This window comes from Rhincodon typus, chromosome 15 (genome assembly GCF_021869965.1).
Source record: "Rhincodon typus isolate 14 chromosome 15, sRhiTyp1.1, whole genome shotgun sequence".
Classification (NCBI taxonomy): domain Eukaryota; kingdom Metazoa; phylum Chordata; class Chondrichthyes; order Orectolobiformes; family Rhincodontidae; genus Rhincodon; species Rhincodon typus.
The window spans coordinates 55,057,860-55,070,894 of NC_063346.1; the positions used below are offsets into that span (position 1 = coordinate 55,057,860).

Here is a 13,035-nt window from a genome sequence, read left to right on the forward strand (position 1 = left end):
AAATACCGTTTTTGTTGCAAATGGATTGAAATTTTATTGAAGAATGTCAAAATCCCACTGTATTTTCTGCAAAGTCTGTGAAGAACTGTTTTCCACTTGTAGATAATTCATGAATGAAGTAGAAATAGGTAGTTTTAGGATTATAACAGCTTCCTGCCGAGAGGAGGCGATAGCCAGGGAGAGAGAGCCGCCCATTAGCAATGGGCCATCTTGCTTCAAAGGGACGGCAGCTTGCTGTCTGACATGCGCAGTGCGTTGGTTAAGGCGGATGTGGTGGGTGACGGTTGGTATTTGCGCATGTGCGGGAAAGGGCGCGGAGTTTAAACGACAGGAGCGGCAGTTGGTGCTATCGACAGAAGGGGTAAGTGTGAGTGGGCTCGGTCACCAGGTGGGGGTCGAGAGAAAGGGAGGAAGGGAGAAAGGGAGAAAGGGAGGAAGGGAGGAAGGGAGGAAGGGAGGAAGGGAGGAAGGGAGGAAGGGGTGCTCGGTCACCGGGGAGAGGATTGCTGATTCACGGCCATTTCCACTGAAGGTCGGCGGCTCGCTCGCCTCACCGCTTTTAATGTACTTTGCGAGTCTTGTTTTATTCTTTGATATATGCCGTCTGACGTGGAAAAATCTCGTCACCGTTTTTATTTCCGAAAAAGAAAGTCCTTTTGTTTGTTGATTATTTTTTTAAATTAAAGGTGTGGAATATTGCAGGAGTGTAAACGCACGCAATCTTCACCCCCCCCCCCCCCCCCCCCCCCCCCATACCAAAAAACGGGATAGATCACATTCTGAGAAAAACTTTGAAACACAACAAGACATCAAGGCAAATGGCCAAACGTTTACCCCATTGAGGACTTTTTTTTTTTTTAAATCGCCCCTTCCAATTGCTTGAACCTTCTTTCCTTAACCTCTCTCGCTTCGCTACGCCCCACCCCCACCCAAAATCTGCTGGAAACTGCCTCGGAATTTCTCATCTGGACGGAATTTGCCCACACCCAGCTTACATGTTCCTGCATCATCAGCGAATCTGCTCATTGCTCGTTAGACTCTGCAACTGTCAGCCTGCTGTGGCCACTGGGCACTAACCTTTGCAGTTGCAGTCTTCAGGGGTTTTTTGTTTGCATTTTCTTTTGAGAGATAGTAGCTCAATGCATAATGAAAGTTATAATGCTGATCTGTTCCAATTTTCTGTCTGTTCTGAATGAAATTTCTGAAGCTTCAATCTGGCTGTGGAGCTGTTACAATTGAGTTTCATCCTGTAATCTGACTTCTAGGTACGTACTTACATCAAGTATGATTAGGGACACTGAATATGTTATCACTTTTCTTTGCTCGCATATTGAAGAGTTCAGTTGCCTCTGTCACTTAAACTGCATTTGGCTAACTCAGTAAGCAGGACCATCTGTCACAACAAAGTCTGATAAAAGGAAAGAAACCAAACTGACAACCTGGCATTATCCAAGGCCCTGGAAATAACAACAGCAAGCCCAGCCCTACTGACCCTGCAAACTTCTTCCAATTACCATCTAGGGCTGAAATTGTCACACAGTTGAATAGTCACAAAATGCCCCAGACACTACCACTACCATCCCTGGGTAATCTACTGGCAAGATGGACCCAGCATTGATGTTGAAACAGTTGGCACAGAGTGCCCTGGGAGTCTTTAACATTGGCTCCAGATCTCATGAAGTTTCATAACATGAAGTCAGATGTAGGTAAGGAAACTTGTGACCTTTCTAGCCCTAAGTGAATGGAAGAAAAATTCAGCCTGGGACTTATAAACTGGATTAAGTAGAAAATTAAGTTTGAATTTCTATCCAAGCACGCAATTTTAAGCTAACATTTCACAAAACCCTGGATTGCTACCCTATTATATCTGCACTTACTTTGATAAGATTTGATGAATTCTCTTGCATTGGTAGAAACAGACCTTTGAGGTCTGCTGGTGATGTGTATAAATGTAATTAAAATTGCTGTGGCCACGTTTCCTCCTTGCACAAGCTGTGGGATTGGGATAATATGTTATGGATAGAGGACTAGTTAACGTCTAGAATAAGGTGATAGAATAGTTGGTGTCAGTGTTTTCATTCTGTTTTTGAGACTTTTTTTTAGCTGTTAAATACAAACCAGTGGTTTGCTAGGCCATTTTAATGGACAGTTAAGAATTAACCACCATACACAATCTGGAATTATCTGTAGGCCAGTCCAGGTGAGACTTCCATCCCTGAAGGACAGCAGTGAACCATATGATTTTTAACAACAATTGTTGATTATATTCTAGTCATCGTTAGACTTTCAGTTCCAGATTTTTTAAAAATTAAAATTGACTGTCTCTGCCATGGTGGGATTTGAATCCAGATTCCCAAAGCATTACTCAGATCTTGATTATTCATTTAGAGACGCTACCCCTTTCCATCATATCTCCAAGGCGCATTGTCTGTTCAATAAGATCAGTGGGATGTAACAGTGCAGATGAATTTGGGCTCCTTGTGCATGAATCATAAAGTTAAAAGTGCATGTACATCCATCAAAGAGGAAGGCAAAAGGTCTGCTAGGCTTTATTACAATGGGACTGGGAATGAATGAGTGTCTTGCTAACATTAATATAGTTCTTTAGCTACAGCTAAAGGGTACTGTATGTAACTTGATCTTGCCTAAAAATCAATAAACTTACAGTAGAGGGTTTGTAAAGATTCACTGCTCCTAAGACTGCTGTCTAATCAGCCCATTGAATACTGAACAGTTTCGATGTCTATTATGGCGTCAGGTCTAATTTTCCACTTATTTGCCACAGCTATTTGACAGCCTTCTTGTAAAAGGACTCGTCTAACTGCAACATTGTATATTCAGTGGTTTTAATGTTCTCTGGATGAAAATTTCCAAAGACTCTAATTAGAAATTCCTCCTCACCTGTTCTCCCATATTATACTCCATCTGCCAGCTTTTGGCCCACTCACTTAACTTGCCTATATACTTCTTGCAAGCTGTCCTTTTCACAACTTGCTTTGCTATTTATCTTTATATCAGCAGCAAATTTGGATGTAATAGGGCTGTTACCAATACCCAAGTCATTAATAGAGGTTGCAATAGTTTTTCCTGATTCTATCCTGCTAGATATAATGTGTGGAGAATTTTTGAGTACAGTCTTATCCACCCTTGCTAAATCTTCAGAGAACTCTACTACCCTTTTTCAGATCCTGTTTCATTTTCATTGCAGCAGAAACAGCATGGTTTTATAACTTTCTAAATGTACTATTACTGTCGTGAATGGATGCTTGTATTTTTTTTCAATGACTGCTAATCTACCTGGCTTATAGTTTATCTGAATGATTCATTGAGTATATTCAAGCCTGAAATTAACAGGTTTTTTGGGCATTTCAGAAAATCCAGAGATAGGGAAGAAAGATGGACTTGATGTTAAAGACCTGCCATTCACTAAAATCGTAGCTGAATAATTTATCTAATGCTCCTTCCATGTTGTTTTCGTTATATAATCTACACCACAGTTTAATTTTCTTGGGATCTTGCTGTGTGCAAATACTGTTGGACTTTCAGGAGTAGTTAGTGATTTAGGTTGGTCCTTTGTGACATGATGTTGTTCTTGGTCTGTGGTGTTCACTACACCTGGGTGCAGAATGAGAAAAACTTGTGTTGGTATAAGTCTTTGGCATTCTCTCTTTCAAACCATTTGACAAGCAATGAAGTACTGTAGTGTGCTCATGGTTGTATTTCTTTGGAAAAAAAGAGCAGTTTGAACACTAGGCCTCTCAGGAATAAATGTTGACCGGACAATGGGAAAAATTCCCCTGCTTTTCAAAATATCATGGAGCCTTTTCTAGCTTCCTGAGAGAGCAGATGCTGCTCCATGTAATAATTCATCTGAAAGGCAGTGCCTATGTTCAATAGTGCAACCATTCATGTCTCTCAGTGCTAGGCAACAGCCAACTCTAGCAAGAAACAATCTAGCCATCGCCACGTAACATTCAAAGGCATTACCACAAGTGAATTCTCTCACTGACATCCCGAGTGTTACCATTACCCAGAAACTGCATACTGGCTACAAGAGCATGTCAGCGGCTTGGAATTCTGCAGCAAGTAACTCCCCTCCTGTCCTAAGACATGTCCACCGTCTGCAAGGCATAAGACAGGGTTGTGATGCAGTAATCTCTGCTTGCAGGGATGGTTACAACTCCCAGCACCACTCGATGCTTTGCCATGGACAATGTGAAGCTGCCTGCTTGATTTGAACTACCACTTTCAATATTCGCTCCCTTCAATGACACTGGCAGTGGTGTGTACCATCTACTGATTCACTGTAGAAACTCTTGTCAAGGATCCTTTTGACAGAACCTTGCAAACCTGAGATCTCTACCACCTAGAAGAGCAGGGTAGCACATGCAAGGACATGAATGCCATCAGCTGCAAGTTTCCCTCCAAGCTGCACTCCATTCTGACTTGTAACATTGTAAGTAACTCTCCATCCAAAAGAGTGCAGGTATTCAGGAAGGCAGTTTATTACCACCAGGGCAATTAGGGATGGTCATTTAATGACTTTCTCACATGAATAATTTTTTTAAATGCCTTCAGTTCCACAATGTCAATCTAGATAGTCGTGTGCAATCCTCCAGTATGGGGTTTATATCTGCGACCTTTATGTTCAGGTGACAGTGCTATCATCTAAGTCATAACTTACTTAAACAAAGACTCTTTTGGGATTTTTGAAACTTTATTTCTGGATATTTCTAAATACAGGAGCTGCAGAAAGGATGCTTCCCTTGGCTGTGTGGTCTGGAACAATGTGAATAGTCTCAGAATAAAAGGCAAGCCATTTAAGAATGCAATAAGGCAGAACTTCTTCAATTAAAGATTAGTGAACCTTTGGAGTTCTTCAACGGAGAGGACCGTGAAAGTTGTCATTAAGTTTGAGAGATTTACAGGTTTCTACTTGTTAAAGATATCGAGGCATGTGAGAATAAGTTGAGTTAGATGATCAGTCATGACTTGGCATGGTGGACTAGGCTCTGACTGATTCACTAGCTCCTAATACTTGCATAGATGGTTATGCATTTGACATCTGTTTTAAAACCTGTGCTCTTGCATTTTGATGCAAATTTTCAAATGGTGTGAGCAGTGCTTGTTGCTACTAGGACTGAACTTGCTTGCTGCTTTGAACCTTAAATCACCACAACATCCTTTTCCCGTTCATAAAAATCGAAAGAACTGCAGATGCTGTAAATGAGGATCAAAAACAAAGTTGCTGGAAAAGCTCAGCAGGTCTGGCAGCCTCTGAAGGGAAAAAGAGTTAACGTTTTGTATCACAGACCTGCTGAGCTTTTCCAGCAACTTTGTTTTTAATCCTTTTCCCCTTACTCTAATTTGGGGGAAAAACTATTCAAACCTCTTGGATATGAATACATAACAGTTCACAATTATTTATTTAGTGCTTCCTTTTCTTTTTAGGTTACAGACGGCAAATTGTCCAAAAGAAAAGGAAAAGGGGAAAAAATGTCTCTTCACAGTGTAGAAGCAATGCTGCGAGGCCCTTTGAAACGCCTGAGACAGCAACCTACCGAGAGTGATGGAAGTGACAATGGTCAGTTTGTGTTAAACTACAACCAGTTCCTCCCTGAAGTTGCTCCCGTTCAGAGTTAGAACTATACAGCATGCAAACGCACCCTTTGGCCCAACTCATCCATGCCGACCAAATATCCTAAAATAAATCTAGTCCCATTTGCCAGCATTTTGCTCGTGTCCCCCTCAACCCTTCCTATTCATGTACCCATCCAGATGCCTTTTAAATATTGTAATTTTACCTTTCCTTGCTCCCTTTCTGGATACTTGTATGTCCCAACTTGACTTTTTATTCCAACAGGTCTACAATCTTCTGCTTGTACAAAATCTTCTTGATATCTACACTATATTTCCTCGCTTGCAAATATATATTTAAATATGTTCCCTCATTCTCCCTAACTTATATCTCTCACGAATATGCCGTGTGGATGGACTATTTATAGTTTTCATTATCATTCGATATCAAATAACCCAGACATCCCTGGATTTCTAAGTTAAATGCAGTAGGACAAATCCAACCCACCCCAACAGTCTACAAACAGCAGCAAAGTGAAAGATATGTTACACTATCAAGTACCATTTACTCAGGCAATGACCTACTGACCGACATCTGTTTGGGCAATGTCCTCGGCACTAGCATCTTCACTATAGACCTTTTTTCCCAAGGTCAGAAATGGAGATATTTGTTGAATGCAGTGTTCGATGCTGTTTGCGACTCCTTGGGTAATGAGGCAGTCTATGCCTATGTGCAGCAATACCTAGGCAGCATTCAAACTTATGCAAGTAGGTGGCAAGTAACATTTTACACCACACAACTGTCAAGCAGTTAACATCAACAAGAGAGTAAGCTACCTCTCCTTGACTTTCAACAATGTAATCATAGTCGAATGCCCCACCATGAGCATCCCAGGGCCCCCACTTAACCACATAAGCATGTCATTCCTATAAATATTATGGCTGCAAGAGCCTATAAGGTTAGAAATTATTTGGCAAGTAACCCGCTCTGCTAAACCTGATTATCATCTACAAGGCACAATTTAGGAGTGTAAGAAAATATTCTTCACTGCCTGGATGAGTGCTGCTCCAGGAATATTAACTTCAACACCAACCAAATCAAATCAGTTCACTTGATCGTGCACCAGTGGTTCAAGTGGTGACAACAGCAACAGTGTGCACCACCAACGACGAGATTCACTGCAGCAACTTGTCAAAGCACTTTATAGCAATTTCCATATTTGCAACTTTTACCATTTGAAGACCAGCCGATGCATGGAACTCCAGTGCTTGCAACCTATCCTTCAAATTGCACATATCCTGACTTTAAGCTATACTGTTATTCCTTCATTATCACAAGGTTAGAATTCTGGCATTGTCTGCCTATCAATGCTATGAGATCGTAATCACTTCCTAACATACATCTAATCGTTAGGTTTGCTATCACCTCATTGGGCAACTGAAGATAGACAATAAATGTTTGCCTTGCCAGTGATTCTTATTTATTTTTTAATTCATTTTTGATGAGATCAGCATTTACTGTTGAACTGACTGGCTTGCTGGGCCATGTCACTGGATAGTTAAGAGTCAACCACATTGCTGTGAATCTGGCTCTCGTAGGCCAGATCAGGTATGAATAGGATAGCCTCCTCTACTGGATATTGGTGAACCAAATGAATTTCAACAACAATCCAGTAGTTTCTTGATTCTTAATGAGACAACATTTTTTCCCGTTTTTACTATTTTAGATTAAATTGCATGAGTTAACATTTGTGATATCATGGCATTTAGCAAACGTGAATAAATAAGAGCGGTGTGGAAAAACAGGTTAGCTGTGTGTTTTTGGTGTACAATGTTTATCCTGGTTGTATTGCTCTCTAGTTTAACTCTTCCAAGTGAGTGCCTCTTCTTGCTGTTTTAACAAATTGCATTAATAGCTAAGAAAAGTAGATAAAAAAACTTGTATCTGTTGTAAAAGCTTTACAACAAGTAATTTTATTAAGTGATTTCGTGTACTCGGTGATTCACTAATATAATTCTGATTTACAGTACTACCACTAGACGCTCTAAAGAGGCAGAAATGTGCTTCCTTGGATGAAGAAAGAGAAAACATAAATCCTATGGAGTCTGTTTTTACATCCTCCAAGGCATTTCGAGCCCTAGAGCAAGAGATCAAACCAGACACTCCTGTGGTTCCATCAGTAAAATCGAGGCTTCACAGACTTGCTGAACAGAAGAAAGCTTGGGATTCTGATGGTATGATCTTTTCCAGTATGATGCAAGTTTCTATGTATCTGTTTTCTTTTTTATTACAGTTATTAGGGATAGTACTATAAGCGCTAGCAGCTGTGGTAGTGGGAAATCTGTTTCTTTCCTGAGGCCAATGGCAGCAGCCTATTGTGCCTGTGGCTGTTACAGCTGGGATGAACCAATAACATCGAAACCAGGAATTTGAGATTTATGTAGCTTAATTCTGCATCACTGATGTATCTGCTAAAGAATTGCTTTTGTCACTTTAATTCTTGATTAATTTATGTAGTGAAGGTTGCTTTTTGATCATTGTGCATAACTGTCCCAGAAAGTGTTTAAATACTCAAACAAATTAAATGTGGGATTCTAAATTTTAATACTTGTGCAAATTTGTTAGTGTGGCATTCTGTCTCTACCTACACGTTAAATTCAAAATAACCTTGTTTATGCATAATGATATGTAGGCAGTAGTTAAAATTCTGAGATTAATGTCCATGGTCCACAAAGCAAATTATTTTGTTGTTTTAACAATGATGTATTGAGCTAAGAGGGCAATTGTTAGCCAGTAAGGAAAGAGAAAAAAATAGAAATTGCTGGAGTAGCTCAGCAGGTCTGGCTGAATCTGGAGAGAAATCAGAGTTAACATTTCGGGTCAAGTGACCCTTCTTCAGAACACTTCGTAAGGAATGAGTATGCTTTCAGTAACTAATGTTCTATCTTTTCAGAGCTTTCTCCTGATACGCGAGTGTCTTTGGACATGAAAAATGGGCAAGGTCTTCCGGAAACAACTGGATCTTGGAAGGATGAATTAGCCAGACCTGCTATTAAGAAGGTACATCAATCTGCTCATGATCTGAGCCCTTAAAAGAACGTTTCTATCATTCATGCCATGAAGAAGGTACATATTAGAACTCATTTAAAATCACTTTGAATGCTTTCACCTACCTCCTGTCCATCCCCCATCAAACTGAGCCTTAAGCATATCTTGCATGCTGTTGTCTTGGTGACATGGACCTGTGAAGTGTACGTGAAATGTCAGGAGTAAGTGCTATAGTCTGGCCTTATTTAACGAGGTTGAATCAGAGTGCTGGATGTCAATGTGTGTGTGTGTGTGTGTGTGTGTGTGTGTTACTGTACTCCAACATCTCCTACTGAAACCTATGTGGACCAACAAATGGGAACAGCAAGGATGTGTCACAGTTATTAAACTAATATAAAGAAAATCTAAAGTGGGACTACAGATTTTGTATACCTGTGTGAGGATTGTTGATACTTTCAGAGCATAGAGCATAGAACATACCTATACATCTCGTTTGTCTCCCTCTGGTCGAATTTCTTTCAATGCTGAAGACTGGACCAACTTATCAAAATGTATGAAACAATAAGGCTCTGGTCAGACCGCATTTGGAATATTGTGAGCAGTTTTGATCCTGTATCTAATGATGTGTATGCTGCCCTTGGAGGGGATCCAGAAAGGAGGATTACTAGAATGATCCTGGAGATGAATGGATTATCATCTAAGGAGTGGGCTAGGGCTCTGGGTCTGTACTCAGATTGAGAAGGCTGATTTGGTGGGGGGGTGTTCCGATTGAAACTTATAGAATACTGAGAGTCCTGAGTAGAGCGGACATGGAGAAGATATTTCCACTAGTGGAACAACTAGTACCTGAGGGCACAGCCTCCAAGTGAAGGGGTGACGCTTTAGAACTGAGATGAGGAATTCCTTCAAGTAAGGGTAGTGAATTTGAGGAACTCATTGGGCAGAAAGCTAGGAAGCCCAGTCATCAAGTGTATTTAAGACAGAGATAGGTTCTTGATTAGTCAGGGGATCAAAGGTTACGGGGTGGCAGAAGGAGAATGAGGTTGAGGACCATACCAGCCATGATTGAATGGCAGAGCAGGCGCAGTGGGCTGAATGGCCTAATTCTGGTCCTGTATCTTATTACCTTATGATGTTCTTTTTTGGGGAATTGGTATTTTCATTTAGTAATACAGCTACTTCACTACTGTATTGACGTAGTAATGAGAATCTTTGTGCATTTATAATAGGATGTTTCTCTAGCGACCAATCGGAAAACCCCAGAACTCAATGTTTGGGATCTGTTGGAAATTTGCAAAATTTCTATTAGAGAGCATTTGCAACGCTCCGCTCGGTGTGCTATTCCTCACCAACGGTTCACCAGTGAATTGAATCTCCTCCATCCCTAATTCTGCATATTTCCCCTGAGCAGCACACCCACTTCAGAGCAATTTTCTTCTAGTCTATTCTGCTAGACTCCGGTATGGTCTGCAGCTATGTACGCCACTAAGATCCTTGGCTCAATTCCTTTTTCATAAACGGTGGAGACGCTATCCTCTTCGGGAGGCCAAGCAAGGAGATAAAATTAAGAGTTCCACTTGAAAAGGTTTGTAAGGATGTTGCCGAGATTGGAGGGATTGAGCTATAGGGAGAGGCTAATTGGGGTGGCCTTGTAGAGGTTTTTAAAATCATGAGGGACATTGATAGGATGAATAGCCGAGGTTTTTTTTTTTTTGTTTGTTTTTTTTTCCAGGGTGGGGGAGTCTAAAACTAGAAACCATAGGTTTAAGGTGGGAGGGGCAAGATCTAAAAGGGACGTTAGGGGCAACTTTTTCATGCAGAGGGTAGTGTGTATATGGAATGATCTGGCAGAGGAAGTGGTGGAGGCTAGTACAATTAAAAGGCATCTGGATTGATATATGAATAGGAAGGATTTAGAGGGATATGGGCCAAATGCTGGCAAATAGAACTAGGTCAGTTTGGATATTTGGACGGCATGAGTGAGTAGGAACGAACGGTCTGTTTCTGTGCTATATAACGCTAACTCCTGACTATCCAGTAAATCTATTGAAAAATGATGGCATGTGATTAAGATTCAGTGAGATTGACATCAATTTAAATAGTTTGAGCTCTCTCCTGATTCCCATGTGATTGCTAATAAATTTACCATTTTCTGTTGGAGCAGGCCAGGCAGGAAACTGAAAAGAGAACTAACTTGAATTGCACAAAAGAGAAAACTGCAAAGATTTCTAGTAAGTGTAATCTGTATTAGTCTTCAATTCCTATGTGGTGATTGTGCATTATTAGTAACTGTCAAAAGTACTCTGGTGTGACTAGGTCCCTTCCTGAAACTACGTAAATTAATTTGTCTTGTGAATGCATAACATGAGGAAGGCAGCAGCTTTGCAATACAATAAAACTGGTACAAAAATGTTGAAAATTAGGTCAAACTTCTATGATTTGCTTGCTGACTTCCTATAGTCTGTCTTGCGTTAATTCTTTCCCTTGTTCACATGCTGTGATCATTGTTTCTCTTCCTGTCAGGATATTTTTCCCTTTACTGCCCATCTTCTCTTCATTTTTGCCTTTTCTTTTCGAACTATATTTTTTGTTACCTTCCAATTTGTGATTTTTATTAGGTTTTTTGTGTAGCATTTTTTGAATATTTACAGTGCATTACAGACTGGCATTATTGCAGTATTTATGAAGATTACTTTTATACACTGAGGTCCTGCATTTTCAGTTGGGTAAGTTGAAATAAATGTCCAAGTCTAATATGTAAAAATATTGCAGACTTTGAACATGGAAATTAATAGGTATGAAGAGCATTAACTGTATGCATTTATCTATGATGTGGAATATTGAAAACTTATCAGTCACAAATACATTTTGAAGGCTGTTGCATTAGTTAAATTTGGGCATTCTACCTTTTTCTGCTCTTCTTTCCTCTCCCCTCTCCTTCCTCTTTAAATTCCTCCTGCTTCCTCACCCATCCCTCTTCCTCAGCCCCTTTCCTTTTGGTCCAGTGTTAACGCAAAATAGCATCTTGAACCTTAATTTATTACCATGATTAAACTGTGAAAATACTCTAAATAGTCAAGCTATGCTCCAGACTTTCTGCTTGCATACCTCCCATTACTACTTACTGAGAGGTATTCTCCCCTATAAAGTATTCCACAAACCAAGAAGTGTCAACCTTTTGTGGGTCAGAGCTCCTGAACTAAATTGAACAAACTTTCTTTATTAACAATCTGAGTAAAAAGTCAAGATTATAATTTAAGCAAAAAAATAAGCTTGGTAGATTCTTGGAATAAGAAATGAGATCATGGTTGATCTGATCTTCCATTCCACTTTCCGCCTTATCCCCATAACCATTGATTCCTTTATCGATTTAAAAATTTGTCTATCTCAACGTTGAATGAGCTTAATGACTGAACCTATATAGCACTCTGCGGTCCCTACCTCCAGAGGAAATTCGCCGCCATTTCTGTCTTAAGTGGACAATCTCTATTGAGCATCATCAGCTAGACTTCAAACAACATTATTTTTAGCATGAAATGCTTTGAGTTTAAGACCTTCTAGAAATGAAACTGTCAACTTGTGCAATACTGACTTTGGATCACCACTTGACTGCTCAGTGGCTAGGCCTTTTTCAATGCAGATAAGTTTTCTGCAATTATTGTGGCTGCTGACTTTTGATTCCATGATCTATTAATTCCAAATTTGTCTAATAGTAATTATTGATAAAAATGGATTACTTATTAAAACCAAAATAGGTGTTGCTGTGCAATCAGTTCGAGAGAGATTTGAAGAATTGAGTCGTGAGAAACCGAACCAGGAGGAAAGGGGAAGCTGCTCTAAGATAACTGAAACAAGTCAAAGTACAAAAGCCATCCAGGAAATGTTGCTTCACAAGTCTACTGCCAGTGCATCTCATGTCGTCCGGATGAAAAAGGTAAATTGCAGACTGCACGTTTTTAAAAATTTGGGACATGAAGATGAACCGATCATAAATAGGAGCAGGAGTAAACAATTCACCTCGAACCTGTTCCACCAGACTTTGAGCCACTATTATGGCTATTACGTGTGTATTATGATTGCCTTTGATAACACATTATTCATAGGTTAGTGTCAAATCCATGCAGGAATACAGTTAGAATGAGTACAGATGAATTAAGGCAGTCAAAAATGTGTGTTTTTGAAGTTGAGGAATAAACCAAGAAAATTGCATTGAGTTGGATGAGTGGCTAGAAGATGAGCCATCAATAGTTAACTTGAAGAGAAAGGAATGCATATTGAACTAGTTAGTCATTGGGTATGAACAAGCCTGTGGAGCAGTGAATGTTGCAGAATTGGGATGTAGCCACAATACTTGCAGAAAATTTATCTGCATTCAAAAAGGCCTAGCCACTGTGCAGTTAAGTGGTAAT

General features: G+C 40.0%; 1 protein-coding gene across 6 annotated transcripts in view; it reads left to right on the plus strand.

The window, feature by feature from the left end:
- Positions 1 to 213: 213 nt before the first annotated feature.
- Positions 214 to 13,035, plus strand: part of LOC109913013 (anillin-like) — a 58,855-nt gene continuing 46,033 nt past the window's right edge. For 4 of the 6 annotated variants that reach the window (XM_048605878.1, XM_020512471.2, XM_048605879.1 and 1 more), the window contains exons 1-6: positions 214 to 361; positions 5,452 to 5,584; positions 7,606 to 7,812; positions 8,532 to 8,638; positions 10,791 to 10,857; positions 12,382 to 12,560. In XM_048605878.1, the coding sequence (XP_048461835.1) occupies positions 269 to 361; positions 5,452 to 5,584; positions 7,606 to 7,812; positions 8,532 to 8,638; positions 10,791 to 10,857; positions 12,382 to 12,560 (786 nt within the window). In that variant the 5' untranslated portion in view covers positions 214 to 268. The remainder of the gene's footprint in view (positions 362 to 5,451; positions 5,585 to 7,605; positions 7,813 to 8,531; positions 8,639 to 10,790; positions 10,858 to 12,381; positions 12,561 to 13,035) is intronic. The other 2 variants (XM_048605880.1, XM_048605881.1) reach the window with 2 other exon arrangements.